The sequence below is a fragment of the Mastacembelus armatus genome, chromosome 1 (assembly GCF_900324485.2).
Source record: "Mastacembelus armatus chromosome 1, fMasArm1.2, whole genome shotgun sequence".
NCBI classification, from domain to species: Eukaryota; Metazoa; Chordata; class Actinopteri; order Synbranchiformes; family Mastacembelidae; genus Mastacembelus; species Mastacembelus armatus.
Window position 1 is genome coordinate 16195496 of NC_046633.1, and position 23685 is coordinate 16219180.

The window sequence follows — 23685 nt, forward strand, 5'->3', positions numbered from 1 at the left end:
TGACTCCTCTTTGCTTGCTTCCCCTATTATATCATAATTGACACTTATGGCAACAGCAAAGATGCAGAATAACTCAATCAGGTCTCATTACATAAGCATTAGGTACTAAATGATGCATCACGCTATCCAACTGACAAGGACCTAGCCTGTTTTTTCTTTTTTTTACGCCCTGTCTTACCCACGAAGAGGTTTTTTGCCATGCCCTCCCGACACCATAGTCGAGCCCCAGCCATGGACAGTCTGAGGGTGGGAAGTCTATTCATCAACTCCCCCCTTGCCTCTCCCCAAGTTAGCCGGTCTCGTGCACAAGCCCTTACTGGGGAACCCGCCTGGCTATAAAGCCAGTTAGCAGGATAAAACCTGTCTCGCCACAGAGTCGCCGCCGTCATGGAGGGCGAGCCGGGGAGTCTCGGCGCGCTGACGAAGTCGCCCACGCCGAGTCCTCTTTCACACCCCCACAGTCACGACCGCAGTCTCCTTTGCCCTCTCTGCCTCCACAGCGTCCAGTTTCACAGTATTCAGCACTGTGTGAACCTCCAGTGCTGCCTCGCCAGTCAACGTCTCCAGGGGTACTACCAGTTCCGGAGCCGCCCGAGCCACTGGAATGGCCAGCACCACCAGAGCCACTGAAATGGCCGGCACCACCAGAGCCGCTGGAAGGGCCGGAACCTCCAGAATGGCCTGTACCAGCAGAACCATTAGTACCACCTCTGAAGCCACTGTCACCCCAGGACACTGATCTGCAGCCTCCAGAGTTCCCACAGTCTCCTCCACAGCAATCACCAGAGCCCTCACAGCCGTCTCAGCTGCCAGGGCGACCGGGTTGGCTCAAACCACCGGAGCCTCCAGAGTGGTCAGGTTCACCCCGGCACCCACAGCTCGCACCGGGTTCAGACCTGCCACAACTACCTGAGTTCCCGGGACTGTCAGAGTCTCTATCAGCCGGGCTCACAGAGGTCCACAGTCCGCAGCCACCGGGGTCGGAGCCACAGATGCCCCAGGGTCCACGGAGGCTAGCGGCTGTGCCACCGTGTCCCCTGAGTCCAAGATACCCTGAGCTGTCACACCTTCCAGAGCTGCCACAGAACCTTTAGTGCCGCCAGTGCCGCGTTGCCTGTCACTGCCTTTGGTGCCTTCAGTGCCGCCAGTACCACCCCGTCGGTCATCTCCAGAGCCCCTACGGATATCTCAGCATCTGCAACACCCACAAGGTCCACAGCAGCATCCAGTTCCGCCTCGCTGGTTTGTGCTTTCAGTGCCTTCACCGCCTCCTGCATCATCTTGCCGGTCACCACCTCCAGTGCCACCTCGTGTCCCGAAGCAGTCTGAGCCGCCGGAATGGCCAGAACCGCCACAGTGGCCAGAACCTACAGAACCACTGGAGTGGCCTGAACCACCAGGGCCACCACTGGAGCCACAGCCACCCAAGAACTCCAATCCACAACCTGCAGAGTGTCCACAACCTCGAGATCTGCCAGAGTTTCCAGGCCTGTTCGAGCTTCTCCCTGAGTGGATCGAACCACTATTTCCAGAGCTCCCCGAATTCCCAGGTCGGTCTGAGTCTCTCCAGTTCCCTCAGCTTCCAGGTCCGCCACAGCTTCTAGGTCCGCCACCTCACCTCTCAGACTCACCCGAGCTGCCAGGGCTCCCTCAGCAGTCACCCGAGCCACCTGGGCTCCCTCAGCAGTCTCCAGGTGCGGCACAGCTTCCCGAGCTTCCATTTCCATCTCCACCTTCCGAGTCCCCAGAGCCGCCGCAGCGGCAATCACCACGGTCTCCAGGGCCGACGCAGGGGCAGCCACCTCAATTCCTGGAACCGCCGCTGCAGCGGCAGATACCCGATTGGCCGCCGCGGCCGTCCGGACCACAGCCACCGGAGTCCACAGGGCCAGAGTCCCCAGGGCCGTCCGGATCACAGCAGCAGCTGCCTCCTGAGCGTCCTCAGCTACGATGGCCACCGGAGAACCTGAGCCCTCTCGCCCGGCTTCTCAGAGTTTCTGGGCTGCCTCTGCTTCCAGAGTTTCATGGGCTGCCTCCGCTTCACGAGTTCCCCGAGCGGACCCAGCCTCCCACGTTCCCCAAGCGGGCCCAGCTTCCCGAGTTCCCCGAGCGGGCCCAGCTTCCCGAGTTCCCCGAGTTCCCCGAGCGGGCCCAGCTTCCCGAGTTCCCCGAGCGGGCCCAGCTTCCGCCGCTGGAGCCTCCCGAGCCGCAGAAGCGGATGCCGCTGCCGGAGCCTCCCGAGCAGCAGCAGTGGCTGCCGCCGCGGTGGCCCTGGGGAAACTGGTGGCAGCCAACAGTCTCCACAGCCCCATGCCTGCCGCAGAGGCCACCCACCAGAGCGGTCTCGGAACGACGCCCACCGGAGAGGCCGCCCTCCAGAGTGGTCTCGGACCCTCGCCCGCCGGAGAGGCCGCCCGCCAGAGCAGCCTCGGACCTTCGCCCCCTGGAGAGGTCGCCCGCCAGAACAACCTCGACCTCTGATCCCTGTTCTGCCCACCCTCCCGCCGCCTGAGACCCCCGCTGCCCACCCGGTTGGTCTGCCCACGGACGAGTCTTGGGGGCCGTCAGGTGCCGGCCCCTTGAGGGGGGGGTACTGTCAGGATCCTGCCATGGACTTCCTGTAAGGGACTTTTATTTTGTAGGACTGAGCAGGATCTAGTTTGTGTTTATGCATGTTACCATGTTTTGATTATGATTGTTTCCACCTGTGTCTTGTTTTCTCCCCTCAGTTAAATACCCCTCTGTTTCCCTTAGTTCCTTGTCAGGTTGTCTTGTCTTAGTCATTGTCGTTCCAGTCAGAGACATTCTTAGCCTTTTGTTCCAGCCCTGCCTGTATTTTCCCCTGTTTGGATTTTAGCTTTGGAGCTTCTGTTTGATAAGTAGTCTTTTTCTTTATGTGTCTTTTGAGTTTTCCTCTTCGTGTCTTGTGTTGTGCTTTGTTTCCCTTCGAGTCCGTCTGTATGTTCTGTCTGCCTGTGGTGTCCCCAGTGTGTGCGTTACCCAGGCAGTTCCGAGTTTGCGTGTTGTTAAGTGTTTCCCGTTTGAGTCTGCGTCCCCGTGAGCGTGTGTGACCAGACCGTGTTTTGTGTTCCCCTGAGTTTGTGTTTCGTAGTTTAGTGTTCGAGTCCCAGCTTTCATGTTTCGTCGTCTGTTGTTAACCCCTTGTTCTCCTTTGACCCAAGCCTTTGTTTTGTATTGTGATTTCTGTAAATAAAACCTTGCCTGCCATGAGTACCAGTCTCTGTGAGCGTATTTGGTCCTTTAAAATTAAAATCTCGCGGTTTTACATGTTCACTCCCACTTCCCCTAAATGACAAGTCACAGTAAACAAAATTCCATGTTGCTTCATGCACTGCCACAAAGTACTGTCTTCTGGCCACACAACACACAAAGGTATAATCTTCCCTTCTGGTATTTTATAGTCAAATAGGAAGTAACAGCTAAGGGAGTATCAGCTTCTGAAACTTTTTCTAACTGTCTTCATAATCAGACAGCAAAGGACATCTTTCCAGAATTTCTTCACAAAGTGGAAACCAGAATAAATCCTGTTCCTGCTGTGAAGCCTCAGGGTAAGAACAATTCTGACATTTACAAGAAGTTGTTTTATTACTTTATTTAACTTTTGATACTGTATTATAGTGCATTTACATTACAGATAATATAATGGAGGTTATTTTCTTCCAGGAGTATTTGTATCTTACCACAATACCACTGTTTCAAGATATTCCATGAAAGTTCTGCATTGCAATTCATACTTACATAAAAGTATTTTGTGAGACTTTTTTTTTTTTTTTTTTACTAAAATTTTATTCATCAGACTAACAACTACTGCTGTGCAATCAGTAGTGGAGTAAAAAGTAGGAGATTCATTGGTAAAATATGCAGTAGAATGAAAAAGCAGCAAAAGATGAAAACACTCATTGTACACATAATTGTGCTCAGGACTTTACATACCCCTGGCACAATTTAAGAAATGTTGGCCTTTTTTGGAAAATATATCTGAAGATGCAGTAACTGATTCTGCCTTTTTACAATTATGCAATTTCCCTATCTCATTTCCTTATAAAGAAACATTTTCTGTATGATCATTTATAGCTTTTAAAAATGGTCAGTATTTCTTAAATTGTGTGAGGATAAATTTACACAACTCAAAACTATGCAATACTCAGTTTACTCACCATTTCTGATAAGCAGTAAAGTTTTTTTTTTTTGTCATCAAATATATATGTGTGCATACGAGTGTATTTTAGTACATGACATATGACCCAGCCATAATTCTCTACTCAGCATCTGTCAGCTATAGGTTCTACAGCTGTGCATTAAACTCTGATAAACCAATACATATCACCCCTACCTACTCTCATTCTTTCCTCATATCTCATCTGTGCTAACTGTTCTTCATAGCACTTTATATAATCTCCTATATAGTTCTCCTGCTTTTTCTTATCCTTGTCTTTCTGTCTCCTCTGCAGCTGAGCCCATCTAATCTTTACATGACAATATTCCATTTGATGTGGAGAAATGATCTGAATAACAACAAAAGATAGGGTGCCTCTGTCTTTGCACCCTGGATTTTCTGTCCCTTCCATCCACTCATCCTTGCGTCACCAAGTTCCTATTTGAAAATGTTATTTTCTTTAGATCATGTCTTTAAAAAGTGCAAAATATCAAAATACATTTTTTTTTTGACTTGTCAAGTTTTATGCTGAATGCCCTTCCTGACACAACCCTCTTATTTACTCGGCTTGGGACAGACACTAAGACCACATTGGCTTGTGCAACTTCAGTGGCCTCTAATGGCCACTGATCTTCCAAGGCGGTCTATCAAAATACAGTATTTGAATGGTTCAATTCATTATATCATTATTAACTAAAGGTAACACACTAAAAACAATGTTCTAACCTTTGGTCATCCTCATTATGGCTGTAGTGACTGCTGCCCAGTTTTGAGAACAACTGTTCTCATGAAACTGTAACTTTCATGCAGACCCCACATTAACATTCACATGCAATTTAGAATTTCCAGATTATTGCATAAATAAATTAATAAATCTGCAAACATTATGTTTGAGTGACTATGTTACTTTGCTTACGTTCATGGTACAATTATATTAAATAATTATGGTCTAATTTGATATGACGCATTTTATTTTTTGTCTTTTGTTGTAAAAGTGAGGATGACTGTTCATAGAGGCGATATTTAATCTAATGATATAGATAATCTGGGTTTATCAAAAGTTTGAATTTTTATACAGTCCCTAAAAGGAACCTTACTGTATATACAAACATATTGTTTTTCTGTTAGTTTCACTTTTTTAAGTAATTCAGTGAAATGTACACAGATTGGAATTTAATGTGACAACATATATCCTTCCTTTATTCTACCACATTTCTGCTATTCTTCTTCCTATTTCTGATACTTTAAAATCACTATTACTTCATGAGCTCCTGTGTTTACCCCATCAATTCAAAGAGGAAAAGGCATTGCAGTACAGCCAAAAAAACAGTGTGGGGAGAAATCTTTCAACAGAAAGGATGAGAAAAGTGTAATAGTCTCAGTGGGAGAGAGAAAGATACTTTGCTGGTATTGGATGGCTGAGAGGAAGGTTACAATTACAATTATCTCTGTGGTAATCCCACATTACTATGTCCTACATTACACTTCAGCCTGTGTTTGTGTGTCTGTGTGTGCTGAAATCAGACAACTGATGATGATGAGACAGTCAATCAAAATGAATATCAGATATGATCAAATCCAGTCATTGAAAAAGGTGGCCAGACATTAAACTGCAACTGGATTACAGGACCTGAAAAGCATAATCCTACCATATCAGCTCATGTCTGTTTATATAATCAGTGCTCTACTGACCTCCGGTGGCCAGGTTCTGCATAGCATAAATCCAGATCTACAGCAGTGTTAGGGTTTCTGAAGAAACAGCAAGGGCTAGTGAAAAATCTGTTTCAATAAATATAATTTGGTACAGCAGACATTAATTTTCTTCTTTCCTGTCCCAATATAGTTCCCACACCCTCTCACATTTATACTCTGACCACTTGGGGGTTCAGTAAAATAAATGCAGCTCTCCTGGGAGCACATCTTCTGCTTTTTATGCTTACATACTCTTTATAATTAACTGTTAAGGAAAGTAAGTAAGCAGACTTCAGAAAAGGTTTTTCAGTAAATCACATTTACTGAAAATGGACTGAAATGACTGAAAAACATGACCAATCAAATCTATACAAAATATTTCTCATATAAAGGCCAAAGTGATGCAGATAAACAAACAAAAAAAAAAAAAAACCAAAACTTCTGTGTGTAGCAGTAAGTAAAGCTACTTAATGCTGTGCTATTGTCAAGAAAAAGTCAGGGACTCAGCAGTCTGTAAAGTTTACGCTCTGGGCAACACATGTCTGTACAAAATTCCATAATAATCGTCCAAAAGATTAGTCTGGATCAAAGTGGTTGATCAGCCAAATGAAAGATTTAAGTTTTATGAGTGCTTCCATTGAATTACGCCTGCATGCATAATAAAACGTATGTGACAATAAGTCAAGCATTCTGCTAAATCAAAGTTTAAAATCCATTAGTACCAAAGCCTTGTTCCATCTCATCTTTTTGATTCTTGACTGTTATTCTTCGTGAGATCTTCAGAGGACTGAGGCAGTGGGACAGGGGATTGGATTTCTGGTGATTTAGAGTTTGAAAAAGACCCCTTTGGTGACCCTGGTATTGTAAGGCTAACATCTTTACTGCTCTTCCGTCTAATATGAGCTCTTATACTCTTCACTGCCAGTAACCCCCCTCCTTCCTCTACCAGTCCATCAAATACTGCTCCCACACTCTGCCGTATTCTCACACAGAAGTGCGGGCAACTGAAGGCATAAAGAATGGGGTTCAGCACGGGATTCAAGAATGCAACGGTCGTAGCGAGGGGAAGCCCCACTTCCACTATGTGGACAGTGTTCCAGTACTGAGCTGTCACTTCAATCATGCAGAAGATATGATAAGGGGCCCAGCATATTGCAAATGCTGCAATCACAAATGTCACCATTTTGGTGTAGCTCTGAGAAAGCAGGCCCTGGTTGGTTTGATTAAATGTGGTGGGGGACAAAGTACTTGGTGTCAAGTTTGAAGATGGAGTGGAAGGCAAAGTCTTGAGAAAGATATTAGTAATCTTTGTGGTTGTTGGAGTATTTGTACTTCCCGATGCTTCATGTTTATTTGGCTCAATCAGTGCATCAGTAAGTCTGGCAGAGCTCTGCTTCCTCCTCTTGCTCCGATTCCTCAGACTGAAACCTATTTTGGTGTAACTCCCCGCAATCACCAGCAGGGGAATGAGGAATGCTAGCAGCAACTTGGTGATGGCTGTTGCTGCCTGCCTTATTTTACAATCCCTGTCCAGGTTGGCTTGAGAGGATAAAATCAAGGCAAAATTATGATAGCAAAGATACCTCCCATCTTGTTTCCCAGTAACTGAGCGGAACATGGTGTAAGGTAATGTATTAATTGCTGCCCATAGCCAACCCAATACACACACCTTCCATGCTCCAACCACTGACCGATGATTCTGGCTCCACACTGGCAGGACCACCAGAAGTAAGCGGTCCAGTGAAATGGCTGCCAGCAGGAAGGCTGACACAAACATGTTCAAGAAGAAGATGGAAGCCTGTGTTTTGCAGAGTGGTTGGCCAAGTTCCCAGCTGTGGGAATGGTAGAGGTATAAGGTGAACAAAGGGAGTGTCAAGGTGGCAAGGAAGTCAGACATGGCCAGGTTGAGCACCCAGACAGAGGCCACAGTACGACGCTGCAGGCGGAAGCCAATCACCCAGAGGATCAGGGCATTCTCCAAAATTCCCATGCAGGACACCATACCGTGGATGCAAACCACCACCAAATTGGCCTTGGTGTTGTTGTTCAAGCTGTGCTCCCGCATCTTCTGCAGCAAGGGGCAGAAGAGCTCTTCCCCGGTTGTGTTTGACATTAGTGCTCTGAAAGAAATAAAAACAATAAGGCATTAATCACACGTATTATTTCTCACGAGAGTTTCTGTGTTTAAAAACTACTTTACATGCGTTACCTCCTACAGTAGCTTATGTTTTTCACTGCATGTTCATGTCAGTCTACACTGCAAAGAAATTGCGAGAACAATGTAGTACAATAATGATGGCAAGGAGGATGCTGATAATGGTGTGACTAGATTTTCCCTTGATTATAGGCAGTGGATAAACCATCACTACCATTTCGTTTTACTACAATATAGCTAAATTAAACACCATAATGATGATTAAAATTGTGACAATTACACCACTGACAGGTAAAGTGAATAACACTGATTATCTTGTTACAGTGGCACCTGTCAGTGTGTGGGGTAGGCAGCAGGTGAACATTCAGTCCTCAGAGTTAACGTGTTCAAAGCAGGAAAACTGGACAAGTGTAAGGATTTGAGTGACTTTCTGTGCGTTCCCAGTCTGCAGTCATTAATACTGACCAAAAGATGGTTTTGGCAGATGGTCAAAATGTTGTGGCTGATCGGTGTAAATTAGCAACAATACTGACATGACTGTAGATGATAAATTCTCTTAAATGTTATCATTTAGGCTGTGACTCACATATTGCACAATAGTCTCCTTGGCCAAATTTGGGGATTTTCAACTGTACAACCTGCTTTACAGCTTTTAAAGCTGTGCATGACACACTAACAAAACAACAGGCTATACTTGCCTAATTCTTCATCCAGAATTTTTAGCATAAAACACAACTAATCACTGTAGGTGTGCACCCTAGTCTATCAGTACAATAAAAACAATAGTATGGGTGCACTTCCTTTCATTTTTATCTAAAAAAAAAAAATCTTGTCTTGTTCCTTAGATAAAAACATCATGTTGAGGCCTGTAGCTGTGGTCTGACAACATACCAGCTCTTGGGTAACTACACATTTAGTTAAGCAATGCAGTCTAGGAATGCTTGACGACTCCAGGGTAGACCAGTGTGCTGTTTTCAGAACTGAAGTGTTCACTTACATGAAAATTCATGGCTCTACTTAAGATGCCCATTTTGTACATTTGTATATTATTACATAGCCAAACCTTCTTTACCTAAATGTTGTTTTTTCGACCTTATACTTTAATGTAAGAAGTCTGTTCAGTGCTATATCAGCCAGAGCAAAGCATCCCAAGATGTCTCCAAGGAGGGGTGGATGTAAACAAAGTTTACTTGTCACCAACACGTTAGTGTGTGATACAAGGTTATTTTTTTATTATGTCACCTTTAATTATTATGTGATTGATTTTATTGTGTTTTTATTTATTTTTATGTAGTTTTACTCAAATTTAATTGCACAATGTACAGCGCTTTATAAAGAAAGTGGATTGGATAAACTTTAAACAGAACTAGTGTAGTTGATCAATTTTATGTGCTAACAGTACATTATTCTAATGTCAGCAGAGTTAATGAAGCCTAAATATAAACAGTATATGTACAGTGTAGTATAACGGTTTATACTTTAGTAAATCAGTTACGGTTATATGCGGTAGGCTCTGGATTTAAAAATAGCTGATGTGGAGTATCTAGTTACCACTAAAACTGAATAAACATTTGACTATTCCAATGAAGTATATCCCTTACGTATTTACATACAACAATGCTCACATACGTAGTCCCATTACAGTGACTGTCTAGATGAGGTAAAGACTTTAACGTGTCTGCACATGAACACAGAAAATATGTAAAAGTATCCATGACACGACATTCACACGCAAACTGCATATATGGTTGATGCTTTGGTTGCATATAATTTTGAGTTATTACTGCGTTTGTGTGCGTTTGTGTCGTGCCTGGCCACCTCCACTAGTACATATTTTCAGCAGTGTACTTAATGTCAGATTTGACATTTAAATTGTAGATGGCTCTGCATCATTACTTGTGTTCCTCCATATTAGCTGCTCTTAACACTTAGTATATAGACTCAGTTACCAGTTTTGTCAGAACAGCATAAAATGCAAACTTCATAATGACCATAAATTGAATCATGTCTGTAAAATGGTAAAAAAAGATACAACTCTCAATAATGTTCTGTAGCAGAGCATGATAGGAGCAGATAAGGGATAGTATCTAGTATAAGAACACTTTCTTTCCACAATAAAAAACAAAGTTAAAACACATATAACCTTGGTAGCACCTTTTGAAAGGACCCATGTTTTAAAAAGATAGCTGAACTTTCAATGAAACAAAATAGCAAAGAAAGATAGTGTACCTACTGTGGGAGTATCAGGATAACATGCAGCCAAGTCTGCAACAACAACAAAAACCATTAATGACAATGAAAGCTGTTTAATAATCATAATAATCTAGAATTATTTGAAGTAAACCAAATCAAACATTAATAATACTAAAAAAATGAAGATCAAAACAATAAAAGGTCAGTAGATCATCACAGCTCATCATAATACTGAAATCATATTGAAGTTTTGGTAACACTCACCTATATGTTTGATCACATTCAGATAAAAAGGAAAACAAATCTCGAATAACTTCCAGTTCCGTCTTCCTCTTTGTCTTAGCGTCACAGATACTCATTCTTCCAGTTGTGTCACTTTCTACACCTCTTCTGTTTGGAGACACCCAGTGAATCCACACCATGACATACAATACCTCCCTCTGCTCCACCCTATAAGCTGATAGGATTTCTGGTGGATACTAAAGATGGATACAACTTTAACTCTAATTTTAAAATAGGCAGCATTGTGAAATACAAATGCAAATGCATGCAGTTCACATGAAAAACAGAAATGCACAGAAACTCAAAGAGATTGAAATATGTGTGATATCTCTTTGTCCTATGTACCTAGTTCGTACAAGCCCTGTCAAAGCTGGACTTGTGTGAACTGGTTCCCCATTACACATCAAACTGTGCTGTAGTTTTCATGCTGTCACACTGCATGAACAAAGAAGCCTGTATCATTAGGACAACAATCCTGTTCTACTTCCAACTAGAACATGAAAATCATAATTACTTATTTGGCAGCTCACTCTACGAATTAGAGAAAAGTGTGGGAATATGAAAAGCATGTTAAGATTAGTAGTTAGAAATGTCTCTGTCACCATCTGCTGGTGAACACTATTATCAAAAGGTGTCAACACTAAGTATACTCAAAACGCAAAGAACTGTGAATGTTCCATCCATCCATCCATCCATCATCTATAAAGGCTTATTCCTAACCAGGCTCACAGGGATCAGCTGGAGCCTCTCCCAGCACTCTTTGGGTGAAAGGCAGGGGTACACCCTGGACAGGTCACCAGTCCATCCTCCTCCTCCAACACCTCCTCTCCCATGGTTTCCTGGGCACCAAGAAATAACTGGAGTAGAGGAATGGCCACATCCTCTTCAGCACTTCGGAAAAATAACCCCCCTGAATGGTTACTTACTGTATGTACTGCCACCCGCAGCACCTGTGCAGGCACAGGAGAGTGTCTTATGGAACCCTGCAGAATGGTGGCTGGGAGGGGGCTACCGAGAAAATGGCCACTACTGATTAAACTGTCCATCAGTAGGCCCATCCTACACAGTCGTAATAATTTGGGAGTGTGTACGTAGTGGCATAAAGCCCACTGAGAATAAAAAAAATGACCAATGTTTGATGTTTTTCTCCCCACTGGCGGACCTGGAACCGGGCCTTGAGCAACCTAAATGGAGCCCCTGCTCGGGAAAGGGTTGGTGGAGACAAAGTTGGTGTGTGGAGAAGTTGACCCATTACCGCTGCGAGCCCTCGTGTGGCCAAGCTGCAGTCTGGCGACCAGAAGGTCCAGCTGAGATAAGTGTGGAGTTGAGCACTGGACGTGTGCTGCTTGTACTTGGCATGTCCGCTTACACCAGGCATGACCAGGACCAGGCATGACCAGGACAGCAGTAGGGCTGCCCATTTGTGGATGTTTGCATGTGTCATGGCTGCCTTATGAGCAGAAGGGGTTGGCTGGACTACAGAGGAAAGAAGTGCCCTTCAGGGGGAAGTCAACATCTTTATTAGCAACAGCAACCAAACATCTCTCATTGCACGCCTAAATACACAAAAATTCTGTGCCCAGTCAAAACTTAATTGGAACAACAGCCACGACTGCCTTATGAGCAGCAATGGTTGGATGTACCAGAGAGTAAAAAGTGCCCTGCAGAGGAACTTTAGGATCTATATTGGCATCTTTGTTAGCAACAGCAATAGATCATTACTTAAAACACACAGAAATACATACAAACTCCACATCCCTTACAGCTGTGCCGCTTCTGAGTCCACTCAGGGGCAGAGGTGTTGGTCCTGGGATTAGAGAGCGGTGCAGCCAGATGTTTGTGTGGGCCACTGTCTGCCATGTGATGATGCGGGCTGTACACACAGCAATAGGGGATGAAGAGTCATGATAGCACATGCTGTCTTGTTTACTTTTCCGGTGCAGCCAGGAAGAAGGCCTTGGGGACGGTTGATAGCCTGCCTGCTAGTTTTGCTGCTAACATATGGGGTTGAGTGGTACCACCACCTGGACCACTGGAGGCACTTCGCCCCACATGGTGAAGCTGGGTTCTAGGCTTGGGATGGTGGGAAAACCCATCACCTGGTTAATGGGCAAAAAGGTGGAGGACGGGGCCTTTAGCTTTGCAGGCTCCCAAGTCGCAGAAGGCAGACACCTGGCGGTGATGAGAGAGGCCAGACCAATATGTGGCGTGGCACCTGCTTTGGGCTGTGCTGGCAGAAGTGGACATCTGGAAAGGGTTGGGTCAGGACAGGATAGCCACTGTCTATAAGCAACTATGAAAAACTGGAAGCTGTGGCCTTTAAAGCAGGCGATCTCAGAGGTGGAAAGGAAACAGGGTTTTCAATTGGGTGACCTCAGAGGCAGGCATGGACCACTGGAGCTGCTCAAAAAGATGTCTTGGTCATCAACAGCAGACGAGGACTCAGGCGACAGGGGTGAAGACTCAGATGACAAAAGTGAAAACTGATGGCCGTGGCAAGGCAGGCATTTAAGGCTTTGACCAAGCTGCAGAGATTGTGGCCCGGTTTGTAATGCTATTAAGAAATGGGGAACACATGAGGAAAAGAGTACACACAGGGAAACAACTTACTGACAACAAACAAAAAACAACACTAACCCAACATCAAAGTCCAATGCAGTCCCTGAATACAGAGTCCAAGTAGTACCAGAAGGCAGGAAAACCAAAGTCTAAATAAGTAATCCACACAACAGGAAATTCAGATGGGGAAACAAGCAAGGGAGACTACTGCAGACATAAACAGAAGAAGAGGTAACTGAAGACAAGAAAACTGGGGTATAAATACCTAACACCAGGCAAACTAACACTGGAACCTAAGGACACAATTGAAACTAAAAGTAAAACTACCTACATTGAGGAAAGAAACAGGAAGTGAACATGGATCATAACACCGATTGAATGGGAAGTTACTGCTACTGGGCTGCTACAGTAAGGGATTCAGAAGGCATACAGAAGCACTTAGTCTCCAATCTATCTGCAGTATTATGAAATTGATATTTTTTGTCCTAGAAAACAATGTTCTTCTTATGAACATTCCTCTATGCTGAGACATGATTAAACATAAAAACCATAACCTCACTGTATATTTGTAACTTTATGTCTAGCACCAGGCAAAAACTAGTGTGATTTCAGTGCAAATTAGGTAAAATATTTAAGCATCCATATTTAAACTACTAATTTGTTTACTGCATTTTTAAAGAGGGATTTATGATGACGATAGAACAAACAATTATATATATTTGAAACGTTTATATCACAGTATATGCCAATAAATACGCAAGTTAAATCCTCTGGCAGTAAAGATGTTGACAAATAAACTTTGACCTCAAACAAAGAAAAAAAACTCAGCACAGCTCAAAAGCTCAGAGTCCTTATCGTGGCGTTGGTATGGAGTCCTATACATCCTGGATAAAAGTCAGGCTGATAGCAATGAAATAGAAAATACGTTTAATAAGGAAATACTTTACATGAAATCAAAATTCCTATCCAGCATGTTGATATGGGTGCAGATAAAGACATTTTAAACCACAAAAATGGTTCCCTTGTCATTACTTTCCAGTTTTCCATCTCTAACATAAGAGGTGGAAATATATGTCATATCTTAACTTACTCCACCTTTGTCACGCCCTTTGCAAGCTCTAAGTCTCACAGTAAGACTACTTTTGTGGCAAGGTAATTGAAATTTATTATCGTATGACAGTAAAATGGGTAGATTCCTCAAGGTGTGACTGAAATTTTACGCAACATCTAATGGGTTTATGATTATGCTATCCAGATTTTTATGTGGACAAACTCTTGCAGCTAAATTAGATTACAAGTCTGTATGACTGGAAACAAATGATGAGGACAGATTGGTCTCCACCCACTACTACATACAAAGTATTGCTTGTATTCAGCTGTAGAAGGGTGGTGGGGCTGCAGGTTACGCTTCCTTATGAATCACTGGAGACAACACAGCTAAGATACATTAAGGTATGACTGTATTGCAAAGTTCAATTTTATTAATTTAATTGATAAGGTTTCACATTTTTAAATGTTTCTTCTCAAAGAGAATAAATTAACAAATGACTAAGTGTAGATTAACTATTACAGTGTGTTTTTGTAGGGAATGTAATATCTTAAAGATGATTCTCCACTTAACTAGACAAAGGATTTAGAGTAATTTTAGAGTAGTTTCCTTATATGTATTTTAAATATAAATATTTTACATTTTTAAGATTTATATTTTATTTTAATGTTTGTTGCCTTTTGACTACTTGAACACTTCACTGCAAATACTGCTTTGCAAGAGCTGAACCTCATTGTCCTGATGGCTTTCAATTCTCTAGTTAGAAAATCAATTTTAATGAGATCAGCATAAACAGCAAATAAAGGACAAAGCAAAAAGTTCAGCAAAACTTCTGAACATCTGATATTCCATTTTTTGTCATTTAACCAACCTGATAAAATGAATTATTCTTTTCCAGCAGCTTGATCATGACTTCATTGCTGTGCATTGCCCTGCTGGCTTTGGTCTTATCAGGGCCCACTGTTGCCTTTGTACCCAATGGAGGTGATGCATCTACACATGTCAGCATTACAGGAACAGCTGTATTGCAAAAGGTGACAGAGACATGTCGGGCAGTGGCTGAGGCAGCTGGTCATGAGTTCAAGCCCACGGTAAGATCGAAGAAATTAATGTGCACACAGCACAAACTCAAACACAAACTATATGTGTAAACATGCAGAAATACTTCAAATATCTGCAGGAAGCAGTGAAAACATGTAAAGGCACAATACTCAAACAAATGCTCTGTTTATGAGAAATTTATAAAAATTAAGTTTCCATGGAAGACCAAACGAATGTTTTCGGACTATGTGCCTCTATGTGTCTTGTTTAATTGAACCTAGTTCAAGGAAGAGAACAAATCAAATGTACAATGCATAAATGCTCACTTCGTGATTTGTTCCAGGCCATATTTTAAAAAAATAGTTTGGGAAATTGGCTTATATGTCATGTTGGCTACAGCCAGCAGCCGTAAGATTACTATAAAGGCTGGAAATAGATCTAGTAAAATGTTACTGTAAAACAGAAACAATCTCGATGCTGCCCTTTACTTCCAGTCTTTAGGCTAAGATAGGCCCTTGGTAAGTGGATGCTGGCAGTGGGGTCATTAGGTTGTCTTATTAGTTTTCTCATTCAACTCTTGAGAAAAATAAGTCTGGAGAGTTTTTTTTTTGCAAAGAGCATTGATAATTTATCATAAACTTTGTGACTCAGTTCCTAAGACAAGCAGTGTTTTGTGTTCAACAGTGTTTGGTAAAAATACTGTTAATAATATTTACACTTTTATTGTCCTTTAGTGTAACTCTGACCTTCAGCCTTTTATATCTGCCTCTAGGGTTCCTCTCCTGAGGAACTAGTTAAAGCCTGTCTAGGACCCACAGCAACAGGAGAGGTGTCTGGTGCCAAATTTCATTCTGCACTTCAAGAAATCTACATCCAAAATGGACTGGTAGACCGTGACTTTGTTAATAGGTGAGAGAATTAACAAAAGTAAACCCAACTTTCAATTAAAAAGCAGTAAAAAAATATTGTTTGATTGAAAGCTTTAAATATGATGTTATTACTGTACTTGTTTAAAATGGTTTCAGTGCTCCTCATCACTTCAACTCAGAGGCCTTCCTGGAGGGACGTAGCCTGATCATGGAAGGCATGGTGGGCATTAAGGCTAACATTCGTGAGGATAACTTTAAGGCTGCCAGGGAAACACTGGGCAGAGTACTCCACACCCTACAGGTAAGAGAGTAAATAGGTATGAAGAAGCTGAAAACTAAAAATGGCCAAAATATTGGAGCAACAAATATGTAAGCATGTAAAATTCATGAAATCAGGACTAAAAGCATGAAGAAATTTAAATGGTTACTTAACATTGCAGAAATACAAAACACAAAAACTACCTATATGTATGTATAAAAGCAATAATGTGTGTATTTTATGCACTGACAGGACTTCTACAGCCACAGTAACTGGGTGGAGCTGGGATATACGGAACCATACATCAACCTCATACGCCCAGATCTGCCTCTGGAGAACCTTGCAGGTGAGTGTTTGGGTTATTGATACCCATTATTATCTACATAGGGGGGCTATGTATATATTTCTGTATGCTGAGTAAACATAAAGTAGACAATATTCATATAATTATAGGTTGGGCAAAGCTATTAAAGGAGCATATAATAAACCAAAGTGTGTATAGTGTTCGTCTTTATTCCATGGTCATGCAATTTATTATGACTGGCTCTCATATAACTCATAAAGTCATAAAGTTAAAATACCCCAAATCACTCATATCTTTGAACATATACTATAAAATGGCTGATGTAATGCCATGATATTAACTATTACTTTAAATATAATATTAAAATATCTGCATTACCTTTTTTTGCATTTTGCTCGCACAGATGTAAACACAGCCACCTGCAGAGACTGTGCAAGAGGAACATGTCCCAATGCAATTCTTCCCAACATCCTGAAAGAAAAAATACTCACATCAGGCTACATGGGAATCTTCTCTGCTGCCAAGCCTCAAGGTATTACTGACAGTCCTATCTTGAAATCATGTTGGCCATATATATTACATGCAGTTGTTTTTAATTCTGCAGCCTGTACACAGTGCCCTGTCAAGATCCACAGTATACACCTCTCCATTCATTTATCTATACCACCTTTCTTGCACAAGGGGTTCTGGGGTGGGGCTGGAGCCAATCCTAGCTGACACTGAATTAAAGGCAGAGGTATACCCTGGATAGTCCACCCCAGGGCTATCACATGGAGACAAACACTCACATTCACATCTAGGGACTATTTTAGAGTCACCAATTAACCTAACCCCAACCTGCATGTCTTTAGATTGGCTGGAGTACCCGGCCAAAAACCGAAGATAGACGCGGAAAAAACATGCAAACTCTACACAGAAAGGCCCCAGGTTTGATTGGGATTCAAAATACAGACCTTCTTGCTGTGAAGAAACAGCTAACTCCTGCTCCCCTTGGAGGGATTCAATTTCCAATATGTAAATAACATTCTTTATACCTGGAGAGATAACTTCAGAAATACAGCATGATAGAAAAAAGGCTGACAAAAACACAAGGTATTTCACCTACTACAGTTTCTACTAGTATGCTGATTTATGTAAGAGGTCACATTTAGAATTAAGCTATATATTTTTCAATTGTAGGAAATAAATTTGCTTTCTTGACAAGATTAGAAGTTCTATGCAACTGTCATATTTGTCTGTTTAACATAATGTGAGATTGTGATGCAACTAACTGGGATAGAATGGAAATGAGTATTTCCCAAAATGTAGAATGATTCCAATAATATTCAATAGAGAATCTAGATATTATGCTTAATCAATAACTAATATAAGTTTTGAAACTGTCAATTGACATTTGAAATGGCCCAGTATTTTGATGGGTTTTGTATTATTGTATTTGTAAGTACTGAACCACATTCAGCACCTAAGCGCGTAACAAACTTGCTATAAATAGCAGTTTGATGATGTCCTGATTTGTCCTATTCCTTATGTCCTGTGCTAGGTAAATGCAGCCATGGAGGTGGAGCTGACCTGACTAGCACTGCAGTTCCTCGTGGAGGCATCAACAAAGATGAGCGTCGCTCAGACAACGTGGCCCTCCACAATGCTGCTGTGAATGCAGCTAGAGCGGCCAGCCTCCAGCTGCTGGAAGAAATCCGTTCAGCTGCAGGAAACCATGCCTTTCTGCGGTACAACACTGAGAATGAAAAATACAGTACTGTGCAAATTTTTGGCAGTAAAAATACACAGGATGCTTTTAATATAAATTACATAGTTTGCATTTATCAATAAGCTTCATACAAAGTGCAGTGAAGGGAACCAAACATAAATTTAAACAGTATTTGCAGCACTCTCCTTTGCCCTTAAACCAGCAGACGTTCTCTCTGGTTTGACCTGCACACCGTTTCTCCTGGTACTTTGCAGCACCTTGGTGAAGCTGCTGTAGTTCTTCTGTAGACTCAGGCTGTCCCATTGTTTCTGTCTCTTCATGTGATCCCAGACTGACTCCAATTGCTGAGATCAGGGCTCTGTGGGAGTCAGACCATCTTCTGCACTACTCCTAGTTCTTCTTGCCTCTGAAAATAGTTCTTCATGAATTCTATTGGGTTCTTGATGAACTTGTTGTCCTTCTCAATGAACCTAGGATCACTCAGACACCTGATAAGGCTGTGTGATAAGAATCTAAAACAGGGTTCTCTAACTCCAGTCCTTGAGGGCCACTGCCCTGCTTCTTTTCCAACTATCCCTGCCCTTGCACCTTCTGGTTTGGCTGAACACACCTGATCCATGTAATCAGCAGTGCGTAGGGCAGGGACTGTTGGAAAACAAGCAGGACAGTGGCCCTCAAGGACTGAAGTTAAAGAACCTCTAAAGTGTCTAAAATGTCTACACGGTACTGTATATCAAGTGTTTGCAGTCCATGAATGAAAATAAACAATCTCTTTTTCTTTGTCACAGAATGATGGGGATTGCCCGCTCATCTGTCGTGTGTTTTGTTATTGACACCACCGGCAGTATGTCAGATGATATTGATGCAGCCAGGTCAGAAGTTTATAAAATCATTGACAGCAAAAGAGGAACGCAAGATGAGCCATCAGAGTACATTCTGGTCCCCTTCAATGACCCCGGTATAAAGTCCTCTGTCCTATTGGTCATGTTTAGGACACCATTACTGGTGTTAAGACCATTGCCATAACTGCCAATAATGCCACATACTATAACATACTGTATGTATGTAATGTAGGTCCTGTAGGATCAAGAGTGAGTAAAAAATTCACATACATTTTCTGTGTTGTATATGTAGATTTTGGACCTATGATTAGAACAACAGACCCAGATAAGATGAAGAAAGAAATCTCAAAGCTCACAGCAACAGGAGGTGGTGATACCCCTGAAATGTGCCTGTCAGGACTTCAGGTAGCAAATTCATGATATCTTATGATATGATGATTGTAATTTTTCAAGCATCTTATGTATCCCTTAAAGAGTGTGGTTCTTTACATATCCAGCTGGCCCTCACTGGTGCCCCTGCATCCTCCTACATCTATGTGTTCACTGATGCTCCAGCCAAAGATATCGTCCTCAAAGACACAATAGTTGCTCTCATCAGGACCACCAAGTCAACAGTAAATACTGACTGACACTCAATGATGTCCAATGTCCACTTAACATAATTTAGGTGAATTTAATTTTGAGACGTTGGATGCATAATCTCTACAGGTGTCATTCTTCATGACTGGGTCCAGTAGAAGGCGCCGCCGTTCCCTTAGAGCTGCTTCCTTTGAAGACTACAAAGAACTGGCTCTGGCCTCTGGAGGTCAATCCATCCAAGTGCCAAAGACGCAGCTGCCCCAAGCCACACCCATCATTCTTGACACCTCCACTTCAGCTCTGGTAAGACTTTGCGTTTCTGATGCGACTGAAATATACCAGTCCTTTATTGGTTGGACCAAAAATATGCCACTATTGCTCTCCTGTGCCCTAGGTGACAATTCTTCAACGAGCAAGGAACCCTGGGAAACAGGAGACCTTTCCTTTCATATTAGATGAATCTCTTCAAAATATCACCATCTACATCACAGGAACATCCATTACTTTCACACTAACCAACCCTGCCGGTAACATGACATTCACAATACAGTGTTGATTATATTTAAGTCACATGATCCGGGATGTCTGTCTTTGTTACTGACATTACTGTGATACATAGCGATGACAGATAAAACATGCTAAACAATTCCAGGTGTGAGCCAGAGCCACACTGAGGCCAATGGTAAACTGGGGACCATTCAGAGAGTTGGCAACCTGATGAGAATTCGTCTCAATGCTGACAAGCAGACAGGAACCTGGCAGATCAACGTCATCTCCAACCAGCCATACACAGTCAAAGTCACAGGTCAGATAGAGTATATTTGCTAATTACATACACACTTTCTGTACGAAAGCACTGCTGAAACCGTGTCTTCTTGTACACCACCTGATGTGCTGATTGAAACTCTCAGCCAATATTCACACTTATCTCAACTGAGCCATTTGAAATGTTTATCAGTAGCATATTTATTCTCACTGCTTTTTGTCCACACACACTGAAGATTAATCTCTTGTCTAGTGTCAAAAATATTCTTTCTTGTAGTTGTTCACTAACAGATTCTGGTTAGTGCTGTAAACGTTTCAGCAAACATCTGTATTTACTGCAAGTCTGTGCTTATGCTTCCAGGCCAGAGTGTTATTACCTTTATCTATAACTTTGTGAAACCCTTTGAGGGACCTCACCCAGGTTATGCAGTTCTCAGTGGGCGTCCACCAGCAGGTATAGTACATGCAATTAAGCCATTTTACTGTTTCCCAGTAGTACTGTACTGTACAGTACACTAATGTTTTCAGTCTAATTACCCATCCTAAATGGGTCATTAAATGTAATCAAGGCACTTTATGAGTGTTCTGTTTCAGTCGAAATCCTGTTAAGTGATCAGTCACTTACCATAATTTCCCAGCTCCTTTAATTTATTTATACAGTATCTATCCATCTAATATGGTATACTGGGATTAATTAATTGTACATGTGTTATCTACACCTCCTAAAGTGGCAACTATGCTGATTACTCATCGGTATGAAAAATAATTTTTCCTCGTAGTCCAAAAATGTTTGTTTGGTTTTTAAAAAAAAAAAAAATTTCTTATAAACGAGATACATATATATAGATATATATATAGATATATATATCTATATATATATATATACATAACGATATACCTTATGCTCTTCTGTGCCTTAAAAAATAAAATAAAATTTTTTAAAATTTTTCCTTGCTTCTTTGCTTGTCTCCTCTGGAAACCCAGGTCAGCCAGCCAGCCTGATGATCTCAGTTATGGGTTGGCATGGTCCGTCATCACTCAATGTTGCAAAGGTTGGCTTAGTAACTATGTCTGGGCCTGCGACTGTCAGCAACAGTACAATGACTGACATGGGCAATGGAGACATCCTAGTCACCATTGATGTAGTCCCTGAGGGCGAGTTTGTGATTGCTATGAACGGCACAGACAAAGTGTCAAACAGTGAATTTCAGAGGCAGTCTACCACTCAGATGTCTGTCTCCAAAGTGAATATCCAGGTCTGTCTCTTCACTTGCTATTCATATTCTGTGTACTCACTGATGACATAATAGAAGGGGGTAGAAGGGGAATACTTTACACAAAAAAATCCAGTTTATTTTAGAATGACAGATGAAAAAAAAATGTATGTGCAAAGTTTTATTTTATTAAAATTTAATTTTATTTGTTTGCCCTTTTATTCCATTTCTCTTCTAGGCTGTAGTGGACAGCAGTGTGGAGCCAGGAAAAGTCTTCAAACTCCCCTTCAGTGTAATGACCGAGGGCACCGATGGTCAATACAACATCGGCGCTAGAAACGACAAAAACTTCCCCATGAACTACCCAAACAGGTGAAACAAGCTAAAACCTTAACTCTTAAGTGTCCTCATCGACACTGACATGGATACTTCAACATTTTGGAAAATATGGTACTTTCTTATGGACAGTCGTTTGTAGAGAAGAGACTGAGACCGCATCTTTGCATTCAATATAAACCTAGAACTACAGTAGCAGCAAGGTTAGTGTGGCTTTAAATCGTCAAAAGGTATTCATCCTGGCTGTCATAGTGTGGGGCAAAGTTACATGTGGCTTGATTAACAGGTGCAGCTCCACCCACCAATTGCACTGAAGAGTCAAATGAATCATATGTGCTAATACTCCATCCAAAGGCATTACTCAACCCCACACTCATTACAAGTGCTTACCCTGCATCTTGTTATTACAGTTTCCTGTAATTAACCATGACATCAATTTCTCTCTCTTCTCTCAACAGCCTCACCCTGACAACTGGACAATATTCTAATAATACGTTGACTATTACCCCACCTGTGAATACATCGTCAGGCACTGATGTCACTCTGACTTTGGAAGCCAAGTCGCACACTGGTGTCGACTCCAATTACATCGTTCTGAGATTGTCTGTTGTTACTAAGGTAATCAGACATAAAACAAGTAGTTGCAAAGGCTGAAATAAATAATGGCTTTTGAGCACAGCCAAGATGGCTATTATGAATGCACCTCCTAAAAAGTTTAATTCAAGTATCCAAAACGACTATATTTTGCTATGCAGGTATAAATCCCCCACTTTCCTTTTTTTGTTTTCTTTCCAGATTACAGATTTTGTTCGGCCTTTGTGTGACGTGGTCAGCGTTCTGGCTGATGACTGCCCTAAAACTGTGTCTCAATGTAAACCTTTCATGTGGGAGCTCTCGGCCAACATTACTGATGAAAACGGCACTGGGATAGAAAGCGTCTCCCTGCTCCAGGGAAGTGGGACTCTGTCATACACCAGGCTGCCCGCTCCTTTCACCCAAGCACATTACAACGCCTCCTGCTGCTCGCAGATTGTTGAATTTGTAGCAGTAGATAAAGCTGGCAATGTTGGAAAGTGCTATTATTCAATTGCTCCTTCAGGTGGCTCTCCTGCTTTAACTCTCTCGCTGCCAATTTGGTTGTGCCTGCTGGTATCTGCCTTCATATTAAAGCCTTGAGGGGCTTATGTGTTTCAGATATACTTAAATAAAATATGAGCAATTGATGATAGATTAGTAATCTGAATGAAAATATCTGTGATAGAAAGATATTAGGATATGCTGAATATTTTGGTAATATATTTCCAACTTGGTTACTTAACAAAAGGTTGCCCTTTACCTTATACTAAAGTCAACAAAAATAAACTAAAAACTGTATATACAGTGGGTATGGAAAGTATTCAGACCCCTTTAAATTTTTCACTCTTTGTGTCATTGCAGCCATTTGCCAAAATCAAAAAAGTTCATTTTATTTCTCATTAATGTACACTCAGCACCCCATCTTGACAGAAAAAAACAGAAATGTAGAAATTTTTGCAAATTTATTAAAAAAGAAAAACTGAAATATCACATGGTCATAAGTATTCAGACCCTTTGCAGTGACACTCATATTTAACTCACATGCTGTCCATATATATATATATATATATATATATATAACTAGAA

At 41.9% G+C, this 23685-nt stretch overlaps 3 protein-coding genes across 6 annotated transcripts; 2 read left to right on the forward strand and 1 right to left on the reverse strand.

Annotated features, from left to right (window-relative positions):
- The first annotated feature begins 198 nt into the window (after positions 1–198).
- Positions 199–2512, forward strand: LOC113128108 (basic proline-rich protein-like). Its single transcript, XM_026303170.1, has 3 exons — positions 199–288; positions 375–1002; positions 1140–2512. The coding sequence occupies exons 1-3, from the start codon at positions 199–201 to the stop codon at positions 2510–2512; spliced, it is 2091 nt and encodes a 696-aa protein (XP_026158955.1).
- Positions 2513–3323: 811 nt separating this feature from the next.
- On the forward strand, positions 3324–23381 carry vwa11 (von Willebrand factor A domain containing 11). Of its 3 annotated transcripts, none has more exons than XM_026302809.1 (19): positions 3324–3393; positions 3491–3569; positions 15005–15197; positions 15920–16056; positions 16173–16317; positions 16528–16621; positions 16983–17111; positions 18120–18306; positions 19076–19245; positions 19422–19534; positions 19627–19743; positions 19838–20011; positions 20103–20235; positions 20361–20513; positions 20835–20927; positions 21458–21729; positions 21926–22059; positions 22482–22641; positions 22819–23381. In XM_026302809.1, the coding sequence occupies exons 1-19, from the start codon at positions 3348–3350 to the stop codon at positions 23197–23199; spliced, it is 2910 nt and encodes a 969-aa protein (XP_026158594.1). In that variant the 5' UTR covers positions 3324–3347; the 3' UTR covers positions 23200–23381. The 3 variants fall into 3 exon arrangements, with proteins under 3 accessions (XP_026158594.1, XP_026158595.1, XP_026158596.1); XM_026302810.1 differs by having other exon boundaries at positions 15008–15197; XM_026302811.1 differs by having other exon boundaries at positions 3358–3569; positions 15008–15197.
- On the reverse strand, positions 6303–10619 carry LOC113127904 (prostaglandin D2 receptor 2). 2 transcript variants are annotated; one of them, XM_026302813.2, is made up of 3 exons: positions 10482–10619; positions 10258–10289; positions 6303–7989 (listed from the first exon to the last, which is right to left on the reverse strand). In XM_026302813.2, the coding sequence occupies exon 3, from the start codon at positions 7980–7982 to the stop codon at positions 6609–6611; it is 1374 nt and encodes a 457-aa protein (XP_026158598.1). In that variant the 5' UTR covers positions 7983–7989; positions 10258–10289; positions 10482–10619; the 3' UTR covers positions 6303–6608. The 2 variants fall into 2 exon arrangements, with proteins under 2 accessions (XP_026158598.1, XP_026158597.1); XM_026302812.2 differs by having other exon boundaries at positions 10254–10289.
- Positions 23382–23685: the final 304 nt, after the last annotated feature.

Bases quoted from the DNA above. Each gene is read 5' to 3' on its own strand.
- LOC113128108 (XM_026303170.1), top strand. From the start codon at position 199: ATGCCCTCCCGACACCATAGTCGAGCCCCAGCCATGGACAGTCTGAGG. The intron at 289-374 runs GTTAGCCGGTCT...GTCTCGCCACAG, and splicing joins CCCCCCTTGCCTCTCCCCAA to AGTCGCCGCCGTCATGGAGG. The intron at 1,003-1,139 runs GTCCACGGAGGC...TGGTGCCTTCAG, and splicing joins GGAGCCACAGATGCCCCAGG to TGCCGCCAGTACCACCCCGT.
- vwa11 (XM_026302809.1), top strand. From the start codon at position 3,348: ATGCACTGCCACAAAGTACTGTCTTCTGGCCACACAACACACAAAG. The intron at 3,570-15,004 runs GTAAGAACAATT...ATTCTTTTCCAG, and splicing joins TCCTGCTGTGAAGCCTCAGG to CAGCTTGATCATGACTTCAT. The intron at 20,514-20,834 runs GTCAGATAGAGT...TTATGCTTCCAG, and splicing joins ATACACAGTCAAAGTCACAG to GCCAGAGTGTTATTACCTTT.
- LOC113127904 (XM_026302813.2), bottom strand. From the start codon at position 7,982: ATGTCAAACACAACCGGGGAAGAGCTCTTCTGCCCCTTGCTGCAGAAG.